This window comes from Crocodylus siamensis, chromosome 1, assembly GCF_052110815.1.
Source record: "Crocodylus siamensis isolate JL-2025a chromosome 1, ASM5211081v1, whole genome shotgun sequence".
Taxonomy (NCBI): domain Eukaryota; kingdom Metazoa; phylum Chordata; order Crocodylia; family Crocodylidae; genus Crocodylus; species Crocodylus siamensis.
The window spans coordinates 4,472,733-4,487,487 of NC_143395.1; the positions used below are offsets into that span (position 1 = coordinate 4,472,733).

Consider the following 14,755-nt stretch of genomic DNA (forward strand, 5'->3'; position numbering starts at 1 on the left):
CATGTCTTGTGCATGCATCTCCCTCGTCGTTTCCACGGGAAACACGTCGGAGCAGGGCGCACGCTTTGTTACCCTTTGGGCAGCCCTGAGGAAAGGGGGTTGGCATCCTTTAGTTATTACAGCACCAGGAAACAACGATGCTCTTTGAATCTTATGGAGTGATCCGCAGTGTCGTCATATTATAGCCCCACAGTGATATCTGCAGGTGTATTTTTGCCCAAGTTTTTGCACTGTGCCTCTCCCCGTGGTATCCGAACACACCCCTAGCCAGTGATAATTATAAGCTGCTTTCTGCTCTAAATGGGCAATAGGTTGATGATCATTTCCAGCAATTAAGCATTTGAGCCCGCTAGTTAAGTAAAGCAGCCAAGGATTAAATGAAGACAGAAGTTGGAGTGTTCTCCCACTCTGAGACATGGTGGGGGTATGTTGGCTAGGCGGCAAAGGTAGCTGTTGCCCATCTTCTCTTTATCCATCAGTCAGGTACACCCCCCGCTCCTTTGTGCTAGTCTAGCTCTTACAATATCACTCTTTCTTTGTTAAGCAGCATTTTATACATCAGAACGTATAACTCCCCAACATCTCATTGCAGCACCGAGGTACGTCCCCTTTATTGTTGGAGTAGGAATAATCATCACCTTCATATCTGAGTTGTCTCGTGCTTGCCTGTGTACTTCTCCAGTGCTGTGATTGCCAAGATGGAGCTTGATTTCATCTCATTGACAACTGCAGCAGCACGTGATGGAGAAAGAGAAAGGAAAGACAAGCTTGCCTGCAGTATCGGTACTACATAGTGTAGCCGGGGTGTGTTTAACATTGTGCACGACTAAGCATGTATTAGAAGCTCGAATTCAGGCTCTTAATTTACAACCTGCAGTTGCAACCTTAATTCGTTCCCCTTGTGTCTATGGACTAAATGATGCCCCGAGGACCCTTCCAGCCCTACTTTTGTCTGATTCTCTGACTCTAAATGCATTATGATACAGTCTGCAATATCATGATCCCCTATGAATTTTTACACAGTCTGCCAGGCCTCATTCAGGACCCAGGGATGGACCTGCTATAGCAGGGCTGAGAGATGAAGGAGACTGTCATCTGTTGAGTATCTGCCTCATTTGTCATTTATTGTGTACTGGATGAAGCAGAGGAAGGAGGGTCTGGGGGGTTGAATGGTGCCTTGGCAAACTGCTTTCTCTCCTTGTCTTTATTGCAAAACGCCTTTGTGATTGCACCCAAGCTCTTTATACCAAACTTTTCCCATGTCTCCCCTGCTGAGTGCTGACAGCCCCAGCTGAAATCACTGTCCTTTGAACATGCAAAGCACCACATATTCTGAAAACACAAATCTAAGTGTCTCAAATAGAGTTCCCCAAGCCAGAAGTTCCTTACCCTTTCTCTGCCTTAATTTCTCACCTGTAAAATGGCACAATATGTCTCCCTTATTTCACAGGGGTGCTATGGAAATATATTAATTAGTGGCTGTGGTACTGCCCAGCATAGGGGCTGGAGTGACTTGGCCTTCCTCGGGAAGGGGGTAGGCCACCCGTCCCCAATTGGGCAGGACAGTCCCAAAAAGGGAATGTGAAGTCCCAGTCCCAGGCTCATGACTCTGGGGCAACATTTGTCCTGGATTCCCAGTATCATGCAGGGCTCTAGGTTTCCCATTCACTGTGGAAAAATGCAGGAAATGGCAAGTCTCATGGCGGGGGGCAGAGATTGAGGGAGTGGGGCAGGGGCTGGGGCTAGGGACGCTGCCCAGCCAGGGCGGTGCCTGGGACGGGATAAGGAGTGGGACAGTCATAAGTGGCTTGTCTGGGGTGGTTAATGCAGCTCCCCACCACTGCATGCTTTCATGGGGAGGAGGGTATTGAGGGCACGTGCCCCCCAGATTTGTGTGTGGGATGGGGGTGGATGCAGGATGCCCACTGCAGGCTCGGGGCTCCCCGCTCTGTTGCCCTCCCCCCAGGAGCCCCCACACTGGCCGCGCTGCTGTGGCAAGGCACCCCCCGCCTCCCTGGCAGTGACGCGGAGTTGTGCCCCCTGGGCTCCTTGCCATGGTGGCATAGGGAAACACAGGAGGAAAAGGGCCCAGAAGTCAGTATACCCTCCCTTACAGGGACGTGCCCACCCCACTCGGTTTCTTATTCCTTCTCCAGCTCTGCAGTTTTTGCCTTCCTTGATACAGGGGGTGGCCAGCAAGAAGAGGAGGGATCACAAACCATGCTCACTCCGATTAGTGAGCTTTCATAGGAGATCCCAAGGATTGCACCAAACCAGTAGGAATGGAGGGAAGTTATTGCTACAGCCAATGTGCTGCAATGGTCAGTGCGGCATCGGGACCGACTGACACTGGAGATGTGGGTTTGAAACCCCAGGCCAAAGAGAGCGGAGCACCCTAGACCCTGGGAGAGGACTTCCCATCGCCTGGGTGAGCCTTCTGGGTGTTATACATGAGATGGGCACTGCTGCCACCACCATGCTTCAGGGAGAGAGCCTGAATATAAAGACGTGACTTAGCCACCTAACTCGAGGCCTGGGGTTGAGGCTGTGCATCCCGGTCTCACGTAGGTCGGGAAGAGAAGTGGGATTATCAACCCTGCCTCCCTTTTTTCAGTATTTTCTATAGGGTGGCTAAGGTATCCCCCTACCCATTGTGCCCCAGGGCATTTTAATGCTCCCCCTCAGTTTGCGGACTCCGATCTTAGAGCCAGCCACCTAGAAATGGGATTACTCAAGGCTGCCAACTTTTTGCATTGGGTGTCAGCCTGTATTGAGCATGCGGCAACTGGAGGTTTTCTAAGCTTGGCCAAATTTAGTGGTGTCAATCCAGCATTGAATTCATGTCCCTGTCCCCCTGACACTGCCTCTGTCTATCCAGAGGTGAAGCTGTTAGAGGCAACGACTCTCTCTGTGTGCTTGTGCAAGGCCGATTTCACCTATAAATATACATAATACAACTACAAAATCGGGGGGCGGGGGGATGAAAGAGCATCCTTTTTTAACAAAAAAATACGCTGTAATCATGCCTGGCATAGATCGTGTGGCACAAATCATGTCTGACCAGGTAGTGGTCATTAGAGCCCGTATCATCATGCACAAGGAACTGAATGGATGTTCCCTCAACAGCCTTAGTTCTGGTATTTCTCAGCTATATGGAGCGGTTGACTTTGTGACCTCAATATTTTTGTGGAGAGGCTTTTTTGCAAGGCGTAAGTAATGTATGTGTGTTTGTGGAGACAGCACTGACTAATACAAGAAAGAAAAATGCTGAGTGTGCAATATTGGAAGTGAGATTTCTGTCTCACTCTTTGGTTATTTGCCACTTCATGGCTTTATCTGCCTGATCAAACCTTATCAGGTGGCTCGGCTAGCATGACAGCGGAGTGGTTGCCTCATCATTTGCATTTCCAGTGTCCCCTATATGGTGAGATCTCCCGGAAGTGGCATAGAAAAATAATGTCAGCGAGCCTCGACCTAGAATGAGACTGGGCAGGAAAGTCACTGGTACGGTGCAATGGAAACGATGGCCGTGATTGAAGACTGTTATAAAAGGGGACGGCGATGGGGCTCCGTCACCTGTGCAGGTGGAACGAGCTTGCGGAGAAGAACAGAGTCAGGCAGCGAGAACCTGCAGCAGGAGCACAACGGCGATGGCTTTTGCAAGACACCTCTCCCTGGTAAGTGCTCATCTCTTACATAGAGCATCACAGAACGACTTCTAGATAGGAATGAGAATAAGGTGACATAATTGGGCTTTTAATCTCCAGGAGATTTTTTTTAAAAAAAAGCTTCTAAAGTGGATTTGGTACTTGATTGACAGCTCTGAAGACTTAACTACCAGAAAGGGGATGTAGCAGGGGGGGTGCAAGCTGCCCTTTTCTGCTTCAGTGAGAAATGTCTCCAGGCTGTGCTAGGAGGGAGTGGACTGGCCTTTATTAGTATTTATGGTGGCAAGGGAGATCGGCCTGGCACAGGCACATGGAGAGAGTCCTTGCCTCGAACAGCTTTGCCTCTGAATAGGCAGAGGCTGCAAGGAGGAACCAGGGATGCGAATGGTTTACTGCAAATAACTATTTTGGGGGCAAAGGCACCCATAAAAAGACAGCCTTGATAGCTCTGTGCTCTTGTGTCTTGCACTGGAAGCAGCATAAACCCTACCAGATCTCCAAGCATTGCCCAACAGGCCTAATCATCTCTACTAGAGTTGGGCTTGGACTTATTGAGGGCTGGCTATGGCAGCCGTAACCCAGTGCCCGGGCAGGAGGCTGAAATCCAATTCCATATTGGATCTCACTTGCAAATGCTGTCTACCTTCACGATGCACTGTGTGCGTTCACTTTTCTTTCACAAGTCACAGGAGAGATCCTGGTGACGTGTCACCGGGAAACTTGGGCCCGCAGCGGTGGTCCCGGTTCTTCTTCGATTAGATTCAAGAACGTTGCTCCTTTCTTTCAGTTTGAGTCACTGCTTTTCGTGCTCATCCTGGTGCTGTCAATGAAGAGCTCAGCCCACGGGACGCCTGTACATCATAAAGGCAACAGAGAAAATGCCTCTCTGAACCCGGGCAAGAACTGCTTGAACTCGAAGAATACCGAATTCCCCCGCCGTGTGAAGGTGGATGTACGCTTCAGCAACCCAAACCCGGCTACTGAAGTGGCTTCTGATGTCAACAACCGGTCGCTGTCTCCTTGGGATTACAGGTAACAGCCTTTACCTAGAAATGCACGGCCAGGAAACATTGCTCAAGTGTTTATCATGGTGCTGAGATGAGCAACCAGCTCCTTGTGGGCTTTCAGGGATGTATTTGGTAGCCGGGTTGGTCTGAGACAAAAAAAAAATGCAAAAATCTAGAACTCTTGGTTCAGAGATGATACCTTTTATTAGCCTAACTAAGAAATTGCAACAGAAAAAAAATCCTTTTCTGCAAGCTTTCAGGCTACCAAGGCCCAGAGCACCACTAAGAGTCAGGTCCTGCTCCAGGTTTTAGCACCTAAATAAATTCAGACATCTAAATGCAATTCTGTTCCAGCCTGCTCTAGTCCCTGAAAATCTGTTAATACAAAGGATGGTGGGATCTTCTCCTCCTCGCTGCCTTTTTTGACTCAATCTTAATGGTAAAAAGATGGTGTGTTAAAACAGGAGATGTAATAATGGATCTTCAGGACTTGAACAAGGTGGAACAGACAGTCCACTTAGGATGCTCAATAGGTGGAATAAAATTTAGCCCTAGATAAACTCAGCTAGAGCACTCCTGCTTAGAGCTGGGTAAAATTTTCCACGTGAAACTTCTTGCAGAGAAAAACACAGATTCAGCAACACTGAAACACATAACAATGAATTAGGAATGCACCTCACTTCAATTTTCCCTTAGGGCAAGCATTCAAAAATCCAAAGAAATCAGCAGGCTTTGTTTGGACATTTTCTACCTGATATGTGGAGTTGGAAATTTCCTTTCATTTTATGCAAACAATATCTATTTTTTAAAATGGCTGAAAACCAAATGAAAGCTTATTTTTTTATTAAAAAAAAATGAAAATATTGTTCAACCCAAGCCAGAATGATCTTATTGACTTTTTTCAAATTGCCAGTGTACTGGAAAATCTATTATTCATCTAAATCTACTCCATATATCTGTATACTAAAGGATTGTATCATACCACTCTCCCAAACTTTCAGCCGTATCTAGGAAACCTTTATAAATGTTATTAATGCAAGGAGAGCCCGTAAGTGGTTCGAAGGGGTGTAGAACGCACTCAAAAGGAGATTTTTTTTTTGCATAATGTATAAAGAGATGTATGGCACATGCCATCCTGGGATGTTTTAGCTAGTGCTGGAGACAGGATAATGACCTGGATTGAGTTGGTCTAATATTCCTAATGCTCATTGAGGCAGTCTTCAGGGACCTGATTAGCCCCTAGGGCCAGCGAGCCACAAATGTATTATGAATCCACCTTCCTGTAGTCCCAGCTGGACTGAGCACTCCTTGGTGATCTCATACAGTGCTTCCTAATTTGCCTATTCTGGGGCAAAATGTGTAATACATTTAGGCTTTTACAGAAAGGAGTCTATTTTAGACAGAGAAGATCCTACCTGGAGCAGGGCGTCAGACTAGAGGACCTCCAAAGATCCCTTCCAGCCCTCTTATATGATCACAGAGGATAATAAGCAGGTTTATCAATCCTTTTGCTTTGCCCATCAGCTGGTCAATCGCAGAGCCCAGGAATTAACCCTCCACCCACTGTTATGTGGCGCTGTTAAAGGCATCCCGTGGATGCTTTCTGTTAGAAATCTCCCCCTGGCCTAACTTGGAAATAGTTTACTGAACTGGAAAAAACACCGATGTCTCATTTGCATGGTCCTTCTCTTTGTGTCTTGTCTGCAGCATTGACGAGGATCACAACCGGTTTCCCCAAAGGATCTCTGTGGCCCAATGCCGGTCTCTCACCTGTGTGAGCTCCACAGGGCAGGAGGATTTCAGCCTGAACTCTGTCCCCATTCAGCAGGAGATCCTCGTCCTTCGACGGGAGCAAGGAGAGTGCTCAAGCTCCTATCGGCTGGAGAAGAAGCTGGTCACTGTGGGATGCACCTGTGCCCGGCCACACGTCCAATACCAATCTTAACAGGAGCAAGCCGATTAAAGCAAGAACTACCCAGTGTGACATACAGTGCATGTACCAAATTCCTGTGATCGCTTAGCTTGGAGCCCAAATGCCAGATCCCAGTGGGGCTCAACCTTAATTTGCAGCTCAAAATTTGGGGGAAATTCTTGGAGTGCTGATAATTATTGCCATTATTCGTTCGTGTTTGCACTGTGGTAGTGCTTGTGGACTCAGAGCAAGGGGCTTGTTTTGCAGAGGCACTGACCTGCAAAGATCTTCGGGTTTCTTTTTCATAGTACAATTTATCCATTTCAGCCATCAAAATTAGCTAGATCTCCCTAAAGCATTGCTATGTGGGTTTACCTCTGCTGGGGGGTTTTGCTGATATAATAATTCTGGGCATGGTCTATACCAGTAAAACTCTCTATTTGCAGACCCTGGGCCTGCCTCTGATCTCACACTTTTACCCCATTGTAATCCTAATGATTTCACTGAAGTCACTTACCCCAGAGGAGAGGGAGAAAAATTGGAACAAAGTCCAGTTGTGTGTTTACATTTATATTTATATGATCTATTTATATGCCTATATTTATGGTCCTTTAAATGCTCAGGGAATGAAAATGTATCTGTATTTATTCTACTAATTCTATAATTTATCTACTGAATAAAGACATGGAAAAACTCACCTGTCTGGTCACATTTTCTTTCTTGTTAAAACAAGTGCTTTCGTGGCGATAGACTGAATCACTGTAGTTTGTATTGCCAATTATATACACCTGCGATTGCAAGTGAACGGCTAACAGGATTTGGAAGTATATTCTGGATAAAGGGGCTCTTTTTCCTGCATGTTGGCTAACAACAAGCACCAAACTCTCCCTCCCCAAGTCTTTGATTTCTGAGAATCTGATGCTTATTTCAGGAGATGACCTTTCCCCTAAGCCTGCATTTGCACTTATGTGTCCTGATCCTGTAGTTAAAACATAGTTTCAAGGGTCATGTAGATTTGCTTACAGATTGGGAGCTGTGGGATTTATCTTTAGATGCTCCCCCCCCACACACACACATAGTTTCATAGGATCACAGAAAAGTAGGGCTAGGGGACCTCCCCAGGTCATCTAGTTCAGCCCGCTGCCTAAGGAAGGATCATCCTTATCCAAACTGTCCCTTAAAGTCCTTGTCTAACTGATTCCTGAAGGCAGACAATCAGTCCTATCATATGACTACAAGGCACATTGCCTAGATATACCATGAGACCCCAAACCTGTCACAGGTAAAGCCAAGGGATGAGGGCAGTCCATGTCCTGCTGCAGCAAGGGTTATTAAAATGCCCTTGGGAGATCCAAGGGAGAGGGCTACCCCTCCTGCTATGGACTAAGGCAAAAAAACCCCCACAGTCTGTACCAATCTGACCATGGGGCAACCTTCCCTTACACCTTGACCCCAGCCACACGTCCAATACCAATCTTAACAGGAGCAGGCCGATTAGAGCAAGAACTACCCAGTTCTAAATTTGCTGACCTAAATTTGCTGTCTCCTACCGAGCTCTGGTGGTTAAACAAATACTTTTTTTTTTACCTAGTATTTAACCCCAGATTTCACACTCTCAATAGAGTACATTGGCTTCATTGCATGGTAAAAGGATTGGACACATAGTGCAAAGCCCTGTTGCAGAGTCAATCACGTGTAGTAACCGCACTTATATGTGTTATCTGTCCACTCCCCAAACCAATTTCCTCCTGGGGGGGCTCTTTGCTCAATGCAAGCCGGATTTCATGCCGCATACTGGCCAGGTGCCTGTAATAGCGTCTACTGCAGGCTGCCAGCTTGATCTTGAATCCACTCCAATCTATGACATTAGTATAAACGACTCCCTAGTAACTGCGTCATGTGTCTGCATCCTCATGGGACCTCTGGACCCAGCAGTGGGGCAGCAGCACATTCAGATGAGTGTAACCTTCATACCTGATCCCACCGTATTCATCTACCATGCCTCTGGTTTTATCTTAAGCACCATTCCTCATTTCCATCCTTCACTAAATTAGTTTCATTTATTGATGAAGCATCTTCACTCAAGGATGGAGTCTGGAAAGAATCTGGTAAGCAAAGAGTTGTTACATATTGGGTACGTCTACACAAGACACTACTGTGCAGTAGCAATGAGTTACTTCACTTGTCACCAGCTGTGGCTCTAGCCCTTTGATCCCCTGTTGACCCAGGACAATAGATGTCCTCAGTGTGATGCAGCCACACAAAAGGTGAAAGAAGTTTTGGGCTGGATCAATAGGAGCACTAGGTGCAAGACACAGGAGGCGATAATGTGTCTCTACTCACCACTGGTTACACCTTGTATAGAGTATTGCATGTAGTTTTGGGCCCCACAGTTTAAAAAGGGTGTGCAGAAGTCAGAGAGGGTCCCAAGGTGGGTGACAAAAATGATTAAGGGCTTTTATCCTTGCTGAAGGTCATTAGGAGACCAATGTCTCCGCCACCGCCAAATTGCAGCCATCTCTCTGGCCTGTTCTGGTCAGGAGGATGGAGGCACAATGGGGTCACAATAGACCCTGGGGTTGCAAGAGACAATGGAGGCATCAGTTGAATTGGTCCAAGTGAAGTCCCATTAACGGCGTGTCCACGCAGGAATTTACATCAGTTCAGCCAAATGGCTGTTACAGCCAATGAAACTCTGGGTTTGCTCCGGGCCTTGGCTTCAACCACGCGCTCTAGCAGGGACTGACAACATACAGCTTAGCAGGAGATGGCAGATCAGACGATTAGGGGCTGAAGGAAAAACAGGCACGTTCATCTTTCGGAAAAGACACCGAAGAACCTTTTCTGATACCAGTCTTCAAATGTCTTCAGGACTGCCACAAAGATGAGGGAGATCAGCTTTTCTCCCTAGCTGCAGAGAGCACGACACAAAACAAAGGCTTGTGCTGCAGCCAAGCAGATTTAAATTGGACATCAGGAAAATATTCATCGCTGTTAGAAGTGGCATAGACGCCTCGGGAGGTTGTGAAGTGACCCTCCTTGGAGGTGTTCAAAGACGAGTCTGGATAAGCATTGGTCAGGGATGATCCAGGCATAGCTACTATGGGTATTTTTCAGGCTTCTGGGCTTGGCTGGTTGCTACACGGGGCTGGGAGGGCATTTTTCTACCTCCTCCAAGGGGTTTTTGCTCAGAAGTGTTATTGGGCGTGGGTGGCAGCTAAGGCTAGGTGTTTTAACTGGGCTGTGCCAGTGCTCCTGCTGCGACTAAAACCAGGTGTTCCTGGCTGGAGGGTCTTGCCCCTCTGCTGAGATTTAGGGTCAGGAAAGAATTTGACCCTATGGTCAGATTGGTATGGACTATGGGGTTTTATTGCCTTGCTCCATAGCAGGGGACATGGCCCTCTTCCTTGGATCTCTTGAGCATATTTTACCCCTTGCAGCAGCAGGACATTGGCCACCGTTGGCCTCCTGCTTTCCCGGTGGCAGCTTATGGTTGTGTGCCTCGCGGTTCTGTGACAGGTTGCCTGTGTCGTTTTAGGAATAGGTTAGACCATAATTTGTACGGGGATTGTTTGGATAGGGATGATCCTGCCTCAAGCAGGGGGCTGGACTAAATGAGCTCTGGAGGTCCCTTCCAGCCCCACTTTCCTATGAATCTATTAACGTAAATCCGGTTTTAAACCAGCGTGAGCTTCCGGGCAAAGTTCAAGAATGGGGCAATTAACCCCCCAACTGACTGAAGGGAAACCCCAAAAGCCACCCTGAAACCAAGAGAGGGACCAGAGTGGTTCATAAGTGCACCATCTTCAATTCACACCTCCAGTTAGAAGGGTGGAAATTGCTCATCCAGACAAACCCTGTGACTATTTTTGCCTTCTCGCGATCCTGTTAGCCAAAGCTTTGCCGTGCACCCCTTTGCCAAATCGGAGTATCTCAAGTTGGTTCACATGACCCCCACCAAGTCATGCCTATTTAGGCTGGGGATATTTTTCCTCTCCCCAGGTTACTGGGGTCCCCAGTAAAGCCAGTAAAACCCAGTTTCTGATGTGACTAGAAGGAAGCGTTTCTCATTTAGTTACAACAAGTTCTGCTTGCTTGTGGCAACCAAGCTGTTTCATTATGACCGCCAGACCCTTCATGTGGTGAGGCACAAACAGCCCTAAGCGTGCTCCGTCAGCTCCCCACATGGCATGAGTTCCCTTGTTACAGTAACCCTGCGAGAGGGAAGCTCAGATGCAAAAAGCACAACTTGCACGGTAATTGTTACCCAAGGTGACCTAAATTTGCTGTCTCCTACCGAGCTCTGGTGGTTAAACAAATACTTTTTTTTTTACCCAGTATTTAGCTTAAGCTGTATCTGCTTCTTTCCCAGACCTGCAGAAGGGCATTTCATGCCCAGAAGCTAGTTTCACCTCTCCTCCAATAAAATAAAATCCTTAAGATATGACCAAATAAATCTTGCTTCTCACTTTACTGGTAAAGGACTTCTAATGTAGGCACGACTTTGGTCTTCTCTCTGTGTTCCCCTTCTAGCTTTTAGACCCAGTTCACTGTTCATATCCATCCTCTTAAATGTGTGTTGTATTTCTTCACTCCTGGCTCACTCCAGTTAGGATAAGATGCCATGCATTGCTATGTCTTGCAATTTATTCTTATAGTTTCATAGTTAGTAGGGTTGGAAGGGACCTGAGCAGATCATCGAGTCCGACCCCCTGCCATGGCAGGAAAGAGTACTGGGGTCAAACGACCCCGGTAAGGTGTTCATTGAGCCTCTTCGTAAAGCCCCCCAGGGTAGGGGCCAGCACCACTTCTCTTGGAAGTTGGTCCCAGATCCTAGCCGCCCTGACCGTGAAGTAGCGCCTCCAGATATCCAGCCTAAATCTACCCTCTGTCGGCTTGTGACCGTTATTCCTGGTCACTCCTGGCAGTGCTCGGGGGAACAGGGACCCCCCAATGCCTGGTGGTCCCCCCTGACCAGTCTGCAACAGGCCACTAGATCCCCCTCAGCCTTCTCTTACGGGGGCTGAACAGGTTCAGGTCCTGTTGCCTCTCCTCGTAGGGCCTGCCCTGCTGTCCCCCAATCATGCGAGTGGCCTCCTCTGGACCCTCTCCGTGCTGTCCACATCCCTCCTGCAGTGCAGCGCCCAGACCTGGACGCAGTACTCCAGCTGCGGCCTGACCAGTGCCGCATAGAGGGGGAGGATCACCTCCCTGGACCTGCACGAGATGCATCTGTGGATGCAGGACAAGATGCGGTTGGCCTTCCTGACCGCGTCCCCACACTGCCGGCCCATGTTCATCTTGGCGTCAGTGATGACCCCCAGATCCCTTTCTGCCTCCGTGCTGACAAGAGGGGAGTTCACTAACCTGTAGGTATGGTGCCGGTTGTTCCTCCTGAGGTGCATCACCTTGCACTTGTCGGTGTTGAATCCCGTCCTATTCTCGTCCGCCCACCCTTGTAACCTGTCTAGGCCTGACTGTAGCCTATTCCTCCCTTCTAGCGTGCCCATGTCCCCCCACTTCTTCATGTCATCAGCAAATTTGAACAGGGTGCTTGTTACCCCCTCGTTCAAGTCACTGATGAAGATGTTGAACAGTGCGGGCCCGAGGACCGAGCCCTGGGGGACCCCCCTGCCCACGTCCCTCCAGGTCGAACATGACCTGTCCACCACCGCTCTCTGGGTGCGGCCCTCCGGCCAGTTGGTGACACATCTGACTGTGTGGGGTTGACACCACAGCCCCCAGTTTCTTAATGAGAACGGGGTGAGAGACAGTGTCGAAGGCCTCCAAAAGTCCAGGAAGACGATGTCCACTGCTCCCCCTGCGTCTAAGGATTTGGTGACCTGGCCGTAGAAGGCCACCAGGTTGGTGGTGGCCTGCTATGATTCATTAGCATCACAGTATCAGACTGTCTTTCTTTAATAACAGAGGACTAATGGTTATCTTCTCTCTTGCTCTGCTAATGTAATCACTAACCTTCCCTCCCATTTGCCTTCTGCCATCAGGTGCTTGGTACCTTTCAATTAAAAAAGCTGCTGCTCACGTTTTGCAAAATTGCCAGAAGATTCAAGGAGCCAACTCCATTTTGCGTGAATCATGATATAAGTGACTCAGCTTTAATTTCACAGAGGAATCCCCAATTATGAAGAATTTGAATACACGCTTCTCACAGGATTGAATGCTGGATTGAACTTTGGAGGCAGATTTCCTTTCTTCCCTAAATGGAAGTCAGGACACAGTGATCTTTCCTCGGTGCTCAACCCCATCCTGATGGGACCGTCTCTTGCGTGGAGAAGGTCACTGCATTGCCAGATCTCTTCGGTCCCTGGCTGTTGGTTTGCTGTGATAGTTGACCACGGGCAACTAGGAAAAAGAAATCACAGGACTGTCTCCACATGGTAAAGAATGAATCCTGTAACTCATTATGTAACTATGGAAAGACAAGGGCGGATCTGTTTGCCCACATGAGCACTTAAGTAGAAGTAAAGAGAACGCATTCCTGGTGAGCGCGTTCAGGTAGCAGCAGTCCTTCTGCAGGAGACTGAAGTCGCATGTATGTGCTGTAAGGGACTTTGCTGAGCTCAGCATCTAAATGTCGCAAGGTTAGCAGGCTAAGAAACTGGGGGGAAAATAAGGCTCAAGTTGGAGACTTCTTTGTGCTGGCAACATGAACTGTTAAAGGGAATATGGTAGTTCCTGCTTTCCCTCCCTCGTGTCTCCCTTTCTTCAGCAGGGATTGCTATTTTGGCAGCTTGTAAATGAAACATTGGCCAATGTAGTGTGGGGTTGCAGCCAGAGCTGGAACCGTCCCTCAGGGCAAGAGCGAGGCAAGTGCTAGTCTGCTAGTTCAACCAGACGAGGTCTACGGGTCCCGGGTGCAAACCCTACTGTCAGCTTTTGCTGATGAGTGGTTGCAGAAAAGCAGATGTTCCCCCTCACTGTCATTAGCTTGAGGTTAAACAGTACTTCCTGAGGTGCGAGGGAAGTCGCTCTCTGCCAGCCAGGGTGTCCTGAGATGCTGAATATCTGGCCAGCCATGCACTTATCCTGTCCACTCTGGACCTGGAGTGGGCCAAAGCAGGAAAGCGGTGTGTGAGAAATGTGCCTTTTTCCTTCCTGACTAGCTCTCTAACTGGTTATCAGCAGGGAGCCTGGTTTTCTCTGTTGAAAAATTGCAACTTCTCTGATAAAAAAAATCCCAGCTTCTCGGATTACCCCCCCCCAAATCCTTCACTCCCCACCCCCAGCCCCCCTGGCCTTGCTGGTGCCCCTCACTCCCCACCCCCCAGCCCCCCAGCCCTGCTGGCGCCCCTCACTTGCCACCCACAGCCTTCTGCCCCCCCACCACTGCTAGAGGGGACCCGCAGCTTCCAGGGCTACGGGACCAGGGACCCAAGTCTGCAGCCCCCTGCCCCCCACAGCAATACCCGAGCCCTGGCTGTTGCCTGCAGGAGGCCAAGCGCCCCCTCCCTGGATTGTGGCCCATTGCTGGGGGAGCAGGTGCAGGCTGCCTGCTGTGGGCTTTGGCTCCCCACTCTGCTGCCTTCCCCCAGGGGCCTCCATGGCCCAATGGGTGAGGCCCGGTGCAATAGGGTAGAGCAGGGTGGGGGAGCTTGATGCTGCCACCAAGAGCCCCGTGCCACCATAGTGAAGTGTCCCCTGCCTGCCCGGCAGCAGCAGGGGTGGCGGTGCAGAGTTGTTCCTCCTACTGCTGCTGGGCAGGCAGGGGGTGCCTTGCCACGGCAGCATGGGGCTCGCGGTGGTGGCACTGAGCTTCCTCACCCCACTCTGCACTGCCGCGCCGAGTTGCAATCACAGGCAGTGGAGACCCTGGGCACAGGGCAGCAGGGCAAGGAGCCTGAGCCCACAGTGGGCAGCCCACATCTGCTTCTGTGCTGCACACAAATCTGGGGGGCACATCCTTCCAGGAGCGTGCACAACGCTGGGGAGCCAACTCTCACACCGCCCCCTGGACAAGACACCCACTGCTTGCCCGGGCCCTCAGCTGCTCATTCTGGCCCTTGACCCCAAGCCCCACGCACCGCCCGGGCTGAGCAGCAGCAGTGGCACCAGCCCCAGCCCTAGCCCCAGTCATGCCCAACTCCCTTCCTTCCTATGGGGGCCTCAATTCCAAACCCTCTCCCTCCTCTCCCCCCTGCTTACCTGCA

General features: G+C 49.4%; 1 protein-coding gene across 1 annotated transcript; it reads left to right on the plus strand.

Moving 5' to 3' along the window:
- The first annotated feature begins 3,650 nt into the window (after positions 1 to 3,650).
- LOC149872511 (interleukin-17F-like) lies at positions 3,651 to 6,620 on the plus strand. The gene is made up of 3 exons (XM_090031346.1): positions 3,651 to 3,677; positions 4,456 to 4,700; positions 6,383 to 6,620. Exons 1-3 carry the CDS (start codon positions 3,651 to 3,653, stop codon positions 6,618 to 6,620), a joined length of 510 nt encoding a protein of 169 aa, XP_089887472.1.
- Positions 6,621 to 14,755: the final 8,135 nt, after the last annotated feature.

Bases quoted from the DNA above. Each gene is read 5' to 3' on its own strand.
- LOC149872511 (XM_090031346.1), top strand. From the start codon at position 3,651: ATGGCTTTTGCAAGACACCTCTCCCTG. The intron at 3,678-4,455 runs GTAAGTGCTCAT...CCTTTCTTTCAG, and splicing joins TTGCAAGACACCTCTCCCTG to TTTGAGTCACTGCTTTTCGT. The intron at 4,701-6,382 runs GTAACAGCCTTT...TCTTGTCTGCAG, and splicing joins CTGTCTCCTTGGGATTACAG to CATTGACGAGGATCACAACC.